We start from the raw sequence: 16,343 nt of genomic DNA, 5'->3' as shown, positions 1-16,343 counted from the left end.
ATTGGGTGAATTTATGTAAATAATTAAATTAGGAATGTGAAGAGTCATCGGGACATGAACTGAACAGTCACTCCCTATTGTATATAACAAAGACCTACCTAATGGAATAGTACGAATCAGTTTTTCTGCCTAATGGAGTTACTGCCTGGCCTGACAGAGTCATTATTTTTCCTTGTCTTGGGTAAACCAGTTATGAAGTCCATAGAAATGGTTTCCCACTTCCATTCCAGAATGGGTAATGGTTGTAACAACCCCGTAGGGTGTTGATGTTCTACCTTAATTTATTGACATTCTAAACAATGTGTCAAATACTCCACCACATCTCTTTTCATACCCAGCCAATAATATTCCTTTTGAAGCGTAGTAATCATTTTCTGGTATCTGGGATGTCCAACATAATGACTTTTGTGAAATTCATCCAAAATCAAGTCTTTAATGCTATTTTGATTGGGCACATACAGCCTTTTCCTGTAATACAACATTCCAGTATCGTCCACCGCATAATCTTGCTGATTTTCTTTGTTGATTGGCTATTGTGTCTGTTGTTTTATTTGCTGATAAATGGTATCTTGTTCTGTTGCTTTTTTAATCATCTCATCGAAAGATCTTTTCCATTTGCTACAAGAAATTTCATATAAACATTGTAATTTCCGACTTAGGGCGTCCGCCACTCAGTTCTCTTTCCCTTTCAAATGCTTGATTTCAAAATCAAAACCACTTAGGAAGTCCACCCACCATGCTTACCTGACATTTAAAGTAGGCTGGCTAAAATAATTGGTCAGACTGTGGTGCTCTGTCAATAATAAAAATTTCCTCCCCATAAGGCAATGCCGCCACATCTTTAAGGCGTGTATGATGGTTGCCAATTCTAAGTCATAAGCGGAATAATTATGCTCATGTTCTTTCAAATTTCTTGACTCGTAAGCAATTACGTTCCCTTCTTGCATCAACATGCCTCCTACACCTTCCTTACTTGCGTCAGTGCACACCACATAATCCTTATTAGGATCAGCTATGCTCAGAATGGGTGCGGTGGTGAGCAAGTGTTTAAGCCGCTAAAAACTTCTTTGGCATTCTAGGGTCCATCTAAAAGCTCTTCCTTTTTTCCGCAAGGAAGTGATAGGATATGCTATTCTTTAGAATCCCTCTACAAATCGTCTGTAGTAACTGGCTAATCCCATGAAGGACCTGATGTCTACCACATCTTTTGGTACGGGCCATTCCAGTATGGTTTTTATCTTTTCGGGATCTACCACAATCCCTTCCTTTGTGATTATATGGCCTAGATACTGTATTTCTTCCTTGAAGAAATCGCACTTGCTGAACTTGGCATATAACTGGTGTGCTCGGAGGGTTTGCAACACTAATCTGAGGTGCTCCTTATGCTCTTCCATAGTGCGAGAATATATTAGTATGTCATCAATGAATATCAGCACAAATCTATCCAAATATTGATGAAATATGTTGTTCATTAGGCACATAAAAGTTGCGGGGGCGTTAGTTAACCCAAAAGGTAGCACCACAAACTCGTAATGCCCATACCTTGTTCTAAAAGTTGTTTTAGCTATGTCCTCCTCCTTAATCCTGACTTGGTGATACCCTGATCGCAAGTCGATCTTGGAAAATACTGTTGCACCTTTCACTTGGTCGAAAAGTTCATCAATCCGGGGTAGAGGATACTTATTCTTGATTGTCAGTTTGTTCAACTGATGATAATCTATACACATGCGAAGGGTCCCGTCCTTTTTCCTAACGAACAATACCAGAGCTCCCCAAGGAGACACACTGGGACGAATATAATTTTTGTCTAACAGTTCTTGTAACTAGATTTTCAACTCTGTCAACTCAAGTGTACTCATTCTGTAGGGCGCTCGGGATACTGGAGTTGCCCCGGGTACCAATTCGATAGTAAAGTCTATATCCCTCTTAGGTGGCAATCTGGGAATCTCCTTCGGAAACACATCAGCAAATTCTTGTATCACAGGGATGTCGTCCAATGTAGCTATTTTATCTTTCGAGTTAGCATAGCCCACCTGGATGGCATAGATCTGGCACCCCTTCCTGATACATCTTGCTAACTGGGAAGCAGTTATTGGCTGAACCTGTACTGGCTGCTTGATCCCTTGCATCTCTTGTTGTGCTGCAAGCTCATCTCTATAATAAATAGTCTTTGTTTTGCAGTTGACTAAGGACCAGTGTTTTTCTAACCAATCCATACCGATTAGAACATCATACGAATCGAGGGGAAGCACATTTAAATTTTCCATCACTGGCTGCCCTGCTATTTTCAAAGGACAGTTATTGACTTTTTCAAGTACTCGCCTCTTGGCCCCTGTAGCCAGCTGTACTAGCCATGGACTCTTGAATTTAATAGGTTGCAATTTACAACGCTCTACCACCTTAGGACTAATATAACTTAATGTGGCTCCAGGATCAATTAAAACAGTTACAGTAAGGTCTGAAATTTTACCTTAGAATTCCACCATGGTCGGCTGGTACTCCGCCTGACGATCCTCCACGGCTGCATTAATCCGTGGTAAACTTCATCCTATATCGCCGACTGTTGATGCTTCCTGAATCTGGGAAACCTGTTCGGTCCCTTTTCGTTGAGGATAATTTTTAACGTAGTGAGGCCCACCGCAACCCCAACAATGCACAGGAGGCCTTGCTGCCCCTTCATTGTCCAGCTTTACAAGTTGTTTGCTGATTCTAGATTCATTGGTTGGTTTGGGCCTGAGCGAATTTTTCTGCATGTTTCTGATGCTTTGCCCTTTGCCAAAACCCTTGTTACTACCACCGCGATTTCCCTTACTATTTCCAGCCAGCTTATTACTTCTCTTGTCATTCAACCACGCCTCAGCTGCTTCCTCCTGTTCTCCATCAAAGTGTGGCAGTTTGATCTTACGAAATTCTCCTTGCAACTCTACCCATTGCCTTTTTGATGTCTATTGTTCAGATGCATTATTAGATCATTCTTCCATTCCTTCTAACTCCTCATCTTCTGTGTGATGATTCTACTCTTCCGACATTCTTTGTTGCTCCGCACTGGGGTTTGCTGGCTGCTGATTCTGTCTATCGGACAGGCTCTTTATAATCCTCTCTTGTTCCATCGTTAACTGTGCGTTATCCTCCCATAACCGAGCCATCTCATTTTTCAACTCCTGTACTATCTCCAGAATGGCCATGTTGGTATTGCGAGCCTCCTCTCCAAGTTGTACCCATAGCTTAGGGTTAGTCTCAGGACCAGTTGCAGGTCCCTAACCCACCACAAACCTGCATGATGCACTATCTATTCTTCGCATACTATCAGTACTCTGTTCTTGTACTTAACATAAGAAATCAACACGACAAACACAAAGGTCAGCGCATTAACCCTTTTTTTTTGTTAGTTTGCTAATTTTTACTTGAATTGCTCAACAGAGATGGAAATAAATCATATATGCTCTATCTGTCTATCAGTTTTAATTTGTCAGTTTCCCAAAGGCCACAGTTTTGGTAACTTGGCTCTGATACCACTTGTCACATTCCCCTTAAGGTCACATGTAAAAAAAAAAAAATATGTACATAATTTAACCTATGGCATGGTGTTTCATCCGGAATGATACCATGTATTATGTTCATAATTGTATTTCTGTTTATCCAGTGGCAAGGGTCGGAAAACGGAAACTTTTCCGGCAGTAAGATAGTCATTTGCATTTAACACTTCGTTAGTGGGACTGTCACTCGCTTTTATTGTTATGGTACCACCATCACTGTGTGCTTGTACTCCTCCAGCTACCGGTTTCATCTGTACTTTACACCTGGCCTATTATTTACTTTCCGCTTTGTCATGGTGGCGTGTCAAGAGCAGGAGTACCATGGACGAATGTGCACCTCGGGCTCCCCCAGTCATCGACGACATCAGTTTCATATGGCGGATCCAAGGGTCGAGCATTGGTTTGGGGGTTGTACATTCGTTTACCTGGGCGATATGGCTCATTCTTACCACTATGCCTTGGTGCTCGTCTCGACTCTGCTCTACTTTCTGTTGTGCCAAACCTGCCTGTAATCTCGTGTTTGCAGCCCATGGATTGAGAGCAGGAACTGGTTTGCTCCACCTCCAGCCAGTTTGTGTCATTCTGTAAGTGCCTACAGGGTTTATTTGCTCCTATTTCTATTTTTTTTTTGTATTGACATTACTTTATGCATACAGTAATAGACTAATAGTTTCTCTGTTTTTATTGCATGCAATCCGAATGGAAGAGAATGGGCACGGTTGAAGAATACTGGTTCGCAATGCGGGATGGCCGCAACTACTCAAATTGCCTACCACCAGCGTGATTTATCGGGTAAGCCTTGAAGGCCCTGGCGCAAGTTGTTTGTAGAGTGTTCAAATGCTCATTGATCTACTGTCCCAAGGGTTTATAGTCTGTGCCCTTTATTCTTTTTATGTTTTCAATTTACAGTGAGGGTTTCTAATGTACCTGGAACAGAAACTCCTCTACGGTTTTCCTTCGATGTTTGGGGTTGAGGCCGCAGGCTTCCTAGCCTGAGGCTTGTCTATATTGACATAGGTCAGGCTTAGGTCACCTTGGACTAGATCTGTTGTAATCATGAGACAATCTATTGAGTTTGATGTAATTTTGTATAAGTTATCCGGGGTGTGCCCCTGAACATTACTCTGTTTATGAGTTGTAGTTTTTGTTCTGTCCGTTTCGATGACTCCTCGTGTATAGACAAGTATATATGTATATTTTTGTTTAAAGACTATCATTCCACACAGCAAGAGTCGAGTCCTTGCGGTTATCACCATGAATGTTTTGGGACTTAGTTTTTGGGTTTGAGTAAAATTTCAAATGATACTCCATTGAATTGCTATTTTAATACGACAACTCTGAGCCACTTGATTTGTGTTAAGTTTCTATTCCTATGCTTATCTTAAGATGCAAGGATTCTGATTATTCATGTTCCCTATTGAAACAGTAGGACCTGAACTTGTCTAATTGTCATTGGAATTTTTCATTTAAGAAGTCATTCATTCATTTGATTATCTCGGTATTTCTTTTAGAATGCTATTCTTTCCATTCACCTCAATGCCGCGGTGAGTCAAACTATGTCTGCCTCTAGGTTGACACGGCTCGCTGGTTGCCAAACCCTCTTAGGGTTTCTTTCCATTCCCACGTGGAAAGGGTTCTCTAGAGGCTCGGGTTCCTTTGTCTGGCACCACCGTTATAATGGCATGCTCTTTATCACTTAATGAATTGTAGTTAGCTGTATGTCCTATATATTTTTGTTAAAATTGGAATGTACAGGAAACCTTGATGTGAACCTCGAGTTTAAGGACCAGGGACGAACTTACAGTTAACTTCCATATTTTCTTATTTCTTTTTGTTTAGAGCATTATGGTTTTCTTTTCCATTTTTAATATGCAATTCTATGAGGTCAAAATACTACTGGCTTGTTTTCAGCTTCACTCGGTGATCCTGATATTCTCAATGTAATCTTTTATTTATGTTTTACAAAGTAATTTAGCTATGAGTTAACCTCCATTTTGTTGTTGTATCCACACGTTGAATGGTCTAGACCATAGTATCAGCTCCTACTCCTAAGTTTCATTTCATGTTTACCTCTACCCAACAAATATTCCTTGGTTATCTTGCCTTGCTTAAACATATAAAAAAAAGAACATTCTTTCATTTTTCAGTACCTTGATAACCACAGAGAAATAAACTGTAGCTCTACTTCTCAATTTGAACAATTCGCAGAAAGATAAACTAATAGATTATCTGGGTGATTTGCTTTACTTACCTGGTCTCTCCAGCAGTAAGGACTCCTTAGAGGTTCACCTAGTACATTGTTGTTTCTTGACCACCCAACCACGAGATTCGTCCTTCACGACTAGAATCTCCCCCCTAGCTGTCTTGTAGGATCACTATCCGTAGCAAGAACGCTTGCACATCGTGCTTGGCTATCTGGTCATGACCAGACTTAGCCTTTCCTCTTCTCTTCCTATCTCTACACCATAGATTTTTGCCTCTCCCCACTTCCTTTTCTTCAAAAGCCTTTCAGTTAGGGGAGGCAGTTAGGGTTGCAATCTCAGCAACTGTCTCTTTCCAACTTCCTCCTCAGAAGTTCTAGTGTTATTCCAAGAAACATTTTTTATAATATTAAAAAAAAATGATAATAACCAGACTATTAAATTTCAAACAACTAACAATGTCATATTTAGTTCTGTCTTTTACCACAGTAAAATTCAAATATTTACATTTTTCCGGGGCATCACAAATATTTTGTAACATGTTTAAGAGGAAAAATAGTGGCAGGTTGTGATTTCTATGGAAACGAGTCAGTTCACATTTCCCATGCAACTTCATTCCCCATAAATCATTTTTTCATATCTATAAGAACATTGACTGATCGATTATCTAAAACACTATTTGGGAATCATCAATATCGACAATTATAATTAAGTGGGAACGTTGGAATTAATCACACTTATCAAATCTAAATAAATACAGTAAATAACAAATCAATTAGCAAATGTTGGTTTCATTTTAATGGAGGTGAATGTAAATGAGTTTTTGATGCAGGGTACAAACTCCCCATTCCTCAAATACATCAAACCAGGCCTGGAATTTGACATCCTGTGGGATGTATTTTTGGTTGAAGAACATATTTGAGAGCAGCAAAAAAATTTCCACATCAAATCCGACGTGTGATACACCCCTACAAACCGTCAAAACGACGTCTGTTTCACTTGTTGAAATGTAAAAATTTAGGATACCTTATTTCCTAGGAGTCTGGAGACTGCGACCACTGGACTAGCAGTAGTACTGATACACAATGTAGTTTAAACTGAAAGCATTAAAATGCATCACCGTCCCACTGCGTACTACCTAGTACTTACCATTAATTATCCAACTACAATCCGCCGCTCATAGTCGCTCAAATTTAATCCGACGAGACTTGCAATTTGCAAATCGCAATCTAATGCAGTCTACTAGTGCTTAAGAATCACGATTTATCTATTCAGTGTTCACCCTAACTTCTAAGGGTTACGATTTACCTATTCACCCTGGCAGCTAGCTAATTTGGAGAATTGTTTCAATTTGCAGTGTCGCAGAAAAGGTGTCTTCGAGTTTTGCACCTTAGGCGACTTCTGCACATTCGGGAATCATCTCTGGTGCAATGGTGTAGCGTGCTCCTCTCTTGAGGGTTGACCGTGTCTGAGTGGAATCTGTGAGCAAACTTGGATGCTCAACAACTCAACTCTCCACTTCAAGTTTCAGAGGTATTCCAATACTTTTCTCCTATAAAATAATTTGGTACTTTCGATTCCCATCTAGAGTTTGAGGTTAAGTGTAATGCATAGCAGAAGCATGACAATTAAATAGGGTTAGGTTGAACACTATTTTAGAAATATTTATGATGGGCATGATAGGTTTCAGCTACAAATTCACAAATACAGAAATCATTCTCTTAAGTCTAGTATATCCAACAAAACAAATCAACTGATTCATAAAGAATAATAATAAGCAATGGGACTCAAGTGCCTTTCTTCCTGTTGGCAACGGTGGCATGAGAGTGATGAAGATGATATGCTGATTGTTGTTTCTTTTCTCTTTCGGAGAAGAAGCCAAAGAGGCCACCACCACCAATCCACCTGCCTCCTCCATAGCCAATGCACACAGACACATTCACCACTGGACTCGCCTTCATTCCTTCAACTCCCATGGAGTTGTTAGCCTTGTTGAGCAATGATCCCTTGCCCATCTTCTTGCTTAGTGGGGAGTCCAAGCTGGCAGCCTTTGCGGCATTAATATTGCACCTCTCCATGTTTCAAACCATGAATCTCCCATTCCCACCAACTCTTCCAGTAGTTCGTTGATTGCTCTTACTCCCTCTCATTCTCTATACTAGAATTCCGAGACTGCCCAGTTTGCCTCCGTCAGTTGTTCATTTAACCTTCGTTTCTTCTTTGCCATCTTCTACCTAAAATCTGGGCTTTAACTCACCAAGGCATCGTGGCCCATAACTAACATTTGTAGCATCTTCTCTTTTCCGTTTCTCTGGTGAAATCTCGTCCATCTGCGAGAGATCGAGGGAGAATGAAATTCTAGGGCTCCATATATCGTCACTTGTAGTGTCAGTCTGCGAGGGGTCGAGAGTAAATGACATGCGTGGGATCTACCAACCATTTCCAATCTCCAAGTAGGCTGCCATTGCACGTTTGACTGACTACAATTCTTCAAACTCTGCTCGGATCTGAATGAATCAGAGCAATCATGTATCAACGACATTTTAACGGTAAAAACCTTTTTGGATAAAGCACCAAACCATTACAGATACGCGCTGACTACCAAATATGGTGATTTTTTTGTCATATTACCTTGAAAAACTCCTTTAATATTAACGCCATGAAAACAAGTGAAAAATAGAAATTTTTCAAAGAAAAGGGTTTCAATTTGCGAGGATGGCTTCATCGTTGTGCCAAGTTTTTTAGAGGAATTTTTATTTTGATTCATTTGAGTGTGTAGGTGTGGGGGATTGCATGTGCTTCACATCTGGCAGATGTACGGATATAGCCGTTTATAGTCTAAGCGAGGAGACATGGAGTTGGCTTCCAATGCCCACAACTATAGATAAATGTTATGGGTAACCGCATATTATGACCTTTAAACCTAGGCCCAATATGAAGGTAGGGTGAAGCCTAACTGGCCCTTTAACATTCATTTTGTTTTGATATATACGAGAGAAAAAATTCTGTTATGGGTACCCGCGTATTATGACCTTTAAACCTAGGCCAAATATGAAGGTCGGGTGAAGCCTAACTAGCCCATTAACATTCATTTTGTTTTGATATATACTAGAGAAAAAATTATGTTATTAATTTTGTACGAGGGTAATGGTGTATCATATTGTATGGCCATGCTTGGCATCTGAGGATAAGGTTTTTATTCCACTCTTGGTGCTTAACGTATGGTTGTGTTTGATGGGTAAATTTTAAATTAATAATTATTTTATTATTATTTTGTTTTGTTTATTGAATATTATTTTATTTATAAGATAAAATGGAAATGCAATGATTCAGATTGATTTATTGGGTAGTATTTAATATTTGTTCTTGCTCATTATTTGTTCAAAAAGTAATGAGCCAAATTAACTTACTGTATAGTGTTTAATATTTGTTGTATTTAATGTCGATATTAATATCCAATTTACTGATTTTTATCTCCACTCTTGCTATTTAAAGCATGGTAATCTCGGGTATATTTAAAGCATGGTAATCCTGGCCCTCTAGGAGTCACTATTATGGAAATTTATGCAGACAAAACCATCCAGAATTGTGAATTAGTAGCAAAATACATACTAGGATGACATACTTGATTATCTTTGTGATGCGTGAAATGCAGTTTGATGATTGACATCCATGATCCAATATACATAAATATAAATAGGCAATATACCTGTTTCAAACAAAACGGGAAAGCTAGTCTTACAGGGTTGACGCCAAGTTCCAACGACCATTCTCAGTCAGATAAGGTCCTGAAAGTTCTTACTAGTTTCAGTTTAGTTATTGCTTTTGTTTATATTTAGTGTTGGAGTCTCTGTCTGGTGTGTTGCATATTTGGGATGCAAATTTTAGTAGGCTGAAGTTCATTTTCAGGTATATTTACGTTCTGCTTATTTATTCTACAATGTTGTCAACTGTTATATTCACTTTTGATTTAATGAATTTTATTTTTCATATATATATATATATATATTATACAGTTGGTCACAAACCTACAAATGTCTCAAAAGAGAAAGATACAAGTTACAATTGGGGAAATGTATGGATGGACAAAAGGAAAAACTTCTAAGACTCAACAGAATTCAGAAACACTTGAAGAAACCCATAATGCTTATGTGGAACAACAATTACATGAAATTTTTGGAAGTTCTTCTGATCATGATGTAGATGAAGAAACAAATGAAGTTGAAGAAGAGGTTGCTAATAATTCAATAATGAAAGTGCAAACAAAAAGAAAATTTCACATGGAATGGTTAGATAAGTTTGTTTGGTTGAATTATGTGAGGTTTGATGATAAAATAACTATGAAGTGTATCTATTGTGAGAAGTATAGGATGAATGGACCATGGGGTTTAGGGAATGGTTGCACCACATTACAACATGATGCTCTTGTTACTCATGAAAAATCATAGGTGCATAAAGATGCTAAGGAAAGATGGATTAATGCATTAGAGGGAAAGATGAAACCAATTCCAGATCATATTAGATAGGTGAGAGATGCTAATAAGGAACTTGAGCGATTTCTACAATGAAAATATCGTATTTCATTTGTCAAGAAGATTTATCTCTATCAAAGTATGAGAAACTTTCCAAATTTCTAATGGATGCAAAAACTCCAAATATGCCAAAGTCTCAAGAGTACTCTTCATACACTAATCGTAAGTCTGCAAATGATTTTATATATTGCATATCAAAACATCTTTAACAGATTCAGATAAAAAAATTGTTGGAAAGTCCTTTCTTCTCATTGATGGTTGATGAAAGCACTGATCGAACCTTAGAGCAACACCTTGTTATTTATGCAACGTATTTAGACTCAAAGGGTCTCGAGCCACCTATCTCGCAGTTTATGAAGCTCAAAGATGTAGTAGATGGAAAAGGAAAAACAATATATGATAGTGTCAATCAATTAATAGATGTTCGAGGCCTTCAATATAAAGATTTGATCGTTGTTTCTACAGATGGAGCTTCAGCAATGATTGGACATGAAAAAGGCTTTTTTTCATTTTTGAGAAAGAACAATCCAAACCTTATTACAGTTCATTGTGTGGCTCATCGTGAGTCTTTAGCAACAGCAGATGCTTCTAAGAAATTACTCGAGTTATTATTTGTTGAAAAAATTGCAAACAAAGTGTATTCATGGGTTCAAAACTCTCCAAAGAGAAATAACGAACTTATTTATTTGCTTAGAGTCATGTAAATTGATGTTCTTGATGTTCTACAAATACATTCAGTGAGATGGTTATCCACGGGGGAAGTTATTATAAGGCTTGTGAAGCTTATGCTAGCAATTTTAACTTTGTGGAAAAATGAAAAAAAAAACTTCATCTTGGTATGATAAAACGAGAATATATTCTATCCAGTTTTGTTTACATATGCTTGTTGATGTGCTAGGGGAATTGAACAAGTTGAATGTGACTTTTCAAGAAGAAAATGTAGACATTACAACTATTGGGTTGGCTCTTGAAGTAACTATAAGCACATTATCTAGATGGTTTTTGAGAAAAGAGACATTTGCAGAAGGAACAACTTATCTTTTAAAGTTTTTAAATGATTCTCGAAATGGATACATTGATATTAAAGATGAAGGGAAAGTTATAGATAGACATGAGTTACGATACATCTCTATCTCAGCCATAGATATTGAATCCAATAAAGCAAAGAAACAATCTATGAAACCATGTATTGAAGGTACACAAGAGAGTTGTCAGCAACTCACTGAAGGTTATATAGAGACTCTCATAGACTCTTTGAATGAAAGATTTCCAGACCTTCATCTTTTTAATGCAGCGAAATTGTTCAGTCCTTGTTATTATTCAAAAGAGTGTCGTAGTCGTGAGAAAAATTCAAAGTGTTGGTTTTTAAAAGCTTTTTCAACATTTGCAACATACCATATCAAGTGATGTTGGATTTGTAGCTTTATTTGATTTTAAAGCTTGTAAAAGAGAGTTGCACCCTTTTGTTGATTCATTAAATTTGACTTGTGGTGGGTTTTCTATGAAAGAAGCATGGAAAGTCTTTCGTAACACAAAACAATGGCACAAAACTTATCCTAATATGATGAAATTATGGTAAGCTGTCCTCATAATTCTTGCAAGTATAGTGGATTGTGAAAGGGGATTTTCTAAGCAAAACATCATCAAGGACATTAGAAAATAGAGGCTTGGGTTGGATACACTAGATGCTTTAATGAGAGTATCTTTGAATGGACCTGAATCATTTAATGTTGATTGGCATGCAGTATATGAGATATGGACAGATACAAAGTCAAGAAGGATTCTTGAGCTTTGAAAATTCTTCTAGTTTATGTTTAATAGAGGGTCTATGTATTGAGATATTCCTATTGATAAATTTTTTTGTAGTTTCTCCAGAAAGTTTGACTTTTAATGAAGTATAATCACTGTTTATTATTGCATAACTTTTCTGTATTTTCTCTAGATGATGTATTTATAGTCTCACTAGATAATTTATTTATAGTCCATGGATTGTAAGTTTTGCAAAGATTTTATTGTTTAAATGGTCCCACCATAAATCTGAGCTATAAATCTGATAGACTACAAATCTGCAATGTCAATCTAACAAGAATCATTATAAATAATAGTCATTATCAACCTCCAACTTGATGACTTATTGTGTGTTGTGGAATAAATTTACAAAAATTGTTAAAATAGAGTTTTTCGTGACACTCACATATTTGATTAAAACGTAAAACGAAGAGTAAAAAAAATACAAAAACGTCATCAAATTTTAATTTGACAGGGGAAAGGAATTTGAAATTCCAAGTCTACATCAAACAATTAAGATCAAAGAAATATCTACGTAGAGTTCGTAAATAGTAAACGCGAGGCTTTTACTGCCGAACTTGAGTACGTACCACGTACGCAGTGAATGAGGCTTTTACTGCGCAAGTAGAGTATGTACCACGCAGTGAATGAAAGTTCAGAATTTTTTTATGTGCACCCATGTTTAGTTTTAATGTATGTCCAATCATGAAATTAATGTACCAATATATATATTTTGGTTACTTCATGAGATATGAACTTTTAGAATTTGCAGCAAACCAGTTCAAATGTCTGAAGCTAAATTTGAGGAACGAAGATAGTTGGGCTCGCAAAACACAGTTTTACTGTGTAAATAGAGAGTTGTAAATCTATGTAAACATCTTGGTTTACGATCATAAGGGAGTTGTCCCAAGGAATTGTAAATCGAAGTATTTTGTTGTGCACCACATTCTAAAATTTCATTTCTAACTCTTACTGCGCAAACACTTTGTTTTACTCTGTTTCGTATTTAGTACACTTTTTGGAATTTACACTATGTTTTATTTTAGACAGTTTTATTTTGACATGGGCTGCCGTGGGTATTAGTTTTGGAGTTCAACTATGTCTTTTTATTGGTTCTAGGGTTCAACTGTCTTTTTATGGTCAGTTGAAATGTGTATTGCCTTTAACATGCAGGGTAGTGTCATAACCTGGGTCCTCTGCCCTTACTCTCAAAAATTAATAATTTTATTATTTTAAAATTTGTGATCATTTGTACATGGATATTAAACCATTCATGGTGAGTAAAGCCTAGAGTTTAATGAGGAATTTATCAGACTCACGCACTTTGAGTCTGCGAAACTATTAACACCCCAAAACAAAGAGAGCCTTTCCGGCAATGGAGGAGGACATTTAAGGTATCTACCAACTACAGCTGGATAATTTATGGTCTTTCTTTGTTTATTTGTGTACAATGTATACAGTCTCTCACTTGCATACATGGTTTTCCAGTTGAAATGAGAGCATTTTTTTTTGGTGTTTTTGTTGCACGTGTTGAATAATTTATTTTTCATGTTTTTGTTCATATTGTACTGTGTTGAATAGTTTATTTAGAGTCAGCAAACATACATAGTCTAAAAAAGAAATGAAATGATGTGAATTTTTCTCATTTAATTGTAGACTATCTACTATTGAATTTAAGAGAATTGTTATTCTACTATAGAATTTAAGAGAATTGTTATATATTTTTTACATTTTTGACTTTCGATATTTATTTATTTTTTTTTCTATTTTTTGTTGGAAAGATGGAAGAGACAAAGCATGAATTCACATAAAACACGAGTTGCTTCTCTTCTATTAATCACACAAAACATGATGATTACAATGAACTCGATGAAAAGTATTTAAACATTTTCCAGCTAGTTAATTGCCTAAAATATCTTGACATGCAAGTACATGCAATCACACACTCAAAGTTGTCTATCACTTAACTCGACTTGACTCAACACTCAACCACTCAATCACTCAATTAATTGATTCTCTATGTTTAGTTAACTCCTCATGCAGGAGTAATTATCTTATTTTAACACTCCCCCTTAATTACTACTGATAAACTAAAAACATGACTCATGACAACTCAAACATGCCTCCTGATCTATGTCTTAGCTAGGCTTACAACACCCAAGTTTCTTCTATGAAACTCAAACACATCTTGTGCTAATGACTTAGTAAATATATCAACCAATTGATCACTAGATTTACAAGGCTTCAAGTGAACTTCTCCATTGCTCACAAGTTTTCTAATAAAGTGATATCTAGTATCAATATGCTTGCTCTTCTGATGAAACACACTATCCTTGGATAGTGCAATCGCTGAGGTGTTGTCACAATATATTGTTGTTGATCCTTATTGTTTCTTCTTGAGTCCATCAAGTACTCTTCTTAACCACACTGCTTGACATGATGTTGATGTTGTTGCTACATATTCTACTTCTGCTGATGAAAGTGTCACAATGGGCTGCTTCTTAGATGACCATGAAATCACATCTGAACCAAGGTGGAACAAAAAACCAGATGTGCTCTTCCTATCATCCAAACTTCCTGCAAAATCACTATCTGTGTATCCAATCAAATCCTTCTTTTCTGTGCTTGCATACATTATGCCACAATCTCTAGTTCTTGCTATGTATCCCAAAATTCGTTTTCTTGCACTCCAATGTGTGTCTTTTGGAGTCTCCATAAATATGGAAATCAAACTCACTCTTTGTATAGTATGTGGTCTTGTCGCTGTGAGATACATGAGGCTGCCAACCAATCTTTTGAATAGAGTTGGATTGACATCTGAACCTTCATCATCCTTGCTTAACTTTGTACCTGTTTCCACTAGTGTAGGGACAGGTTTGCAATTTTCCATCCTGAATCTTTTCAACAAATATTTGGCATATTTATTTTGACATATAAAAATTCATTTTTCAGATTGCTCAACTTCTATGCCAATAAAATATTTCATGAGACCAAGATCTATCATCTCAAATTATTTCATCATGGCTACTTTAAATTCATCTATGTCAAAATCACCTGTAAAAATCATGTCATCAACATATAAGAAAATAATCAAAATCTGTCCATGCTCATTTACCTTTGTGTATAAGGTAGGCTCAATGTTGCTTTTGCAAAATCCATTTTTGATCATGTAACTGTCAATTCTGCTATGCCAAGCTCTAGGCGCTTGCTTCAGTCCATAGAGCACTTTCTTCACCCTGTAAAATTTGTCTTCGTTACTTTCAACTTCATATCCTGGAGGTTGCTGCACATAAATTTCTTCTTCTATAATTCCATTCAAGAAGGCTAGTTTCACATCCATTCTATATACTTTCCACTTGTTCTGAGCTGCTGTGGCTAGAATTGCTCTTACAATATCCAATCTAGCTACCGGAGCAAATGTTTCTCCAAAGTCTATTCTCTGTTGTTGTGAGAATCATTTTTCTACAAGTTTTGATTTAAATCTGTCAATTTCACCTTTCTCATTCAACTTTGTCTTGTACACCCACTTCACACCAATGATATTTTTTTTCCTTTGGTAAATCAACCAAATCCCATGTATCATTCTTTTTAATAGCTTCGATTTCTTCATCTATGGCTTGCACCCAATTTTCATCTCTGATTGCTTCTTCAAACGAAGAAGGTTGAAATGATAACAATGCAAAATTTGAACTAACATTCAAATCATCATAAATATCTTTTAGACTTCTCATCTTTCTCTTACCATTGTTTGATTCATCACCTAATTGATTGTTGAGAGAATATTCATCTGTTGATCTTCTTAAAGATCCATGTTGCTCTGAAAATATTGGAGTCCTTGTTGGTGTGTTTCTGTTTGGTGTTTTCACCTATGATTCTTGCTGCTCCTTTTCTGCTACATCATCTTCTTCCATCAGTGGCACTTGTGCATCAACTGTTTTGTCTATAGTTCCATTCTATGACTTTTGTTCCTTGAACACAAAATCTCTGTTAATTATGGTCTTCTTTGCAACAGGGTTATATAATTTGTAAGCATTTGATTGCTCACTATAACCAATGAATATGCATTTTTCACTTTTATCATCCAATTTGCCTCTACGTTCCTTAGGCACATGTGCATAAGCTACAGATCCAAATACTCTAATATGAAATACACTGCAATACATACCTGACCATGCTTGTTCTGGTACTCTGTTCATTACACTCTTTGTAGGAGATCTATTGATCACATAAATAGCACATGCCACTGCTTCTGCCCAATACTCATTAGACAAGTTTCTTCCTTTCAA

General features: G+C 36.9%; 1 protein-coding gene across 1 annotated transcript; it reads right to left on the bottom strand.

The window, feature by feature from the left end:
- Positions 1-1,823: 1,823 nt before the first annotated feature.
- Positions 1,824-2,267, bottom strand: LOC149217475 (uncharacterized). The gene has a single exon (XM_089390222.1). It carries the CDS (start codon positions 2,265-2,267, stop codon positions 1,824-1,826), a length of 444 nt encoding a protein of 147 aa, XP_089246348.1.
- Between the last annotated feature and the right edge of the window lie 14,076 nt (positions 2,268-16,343).

This window comes from Pinus tabuliformis, chromosome 1_1 (genome assembly GCF_031772625.1).
Source record: "Pinus tabuliformis cultivar Carrire ecotype Pingquan chromosome 1_1, CPIR1, whole genome shotgun sequence".
NCBI lineage: Eukaryota > Viridiplantae > Streptophyta > Pinopsida > Pinales > Pinaceae > Pinus > Pinus tabuliformis.
Note: the sequence above shows the minus strand (reverse complement) of the source record. Positions and strands in the feature narration are given on the sequence as shown.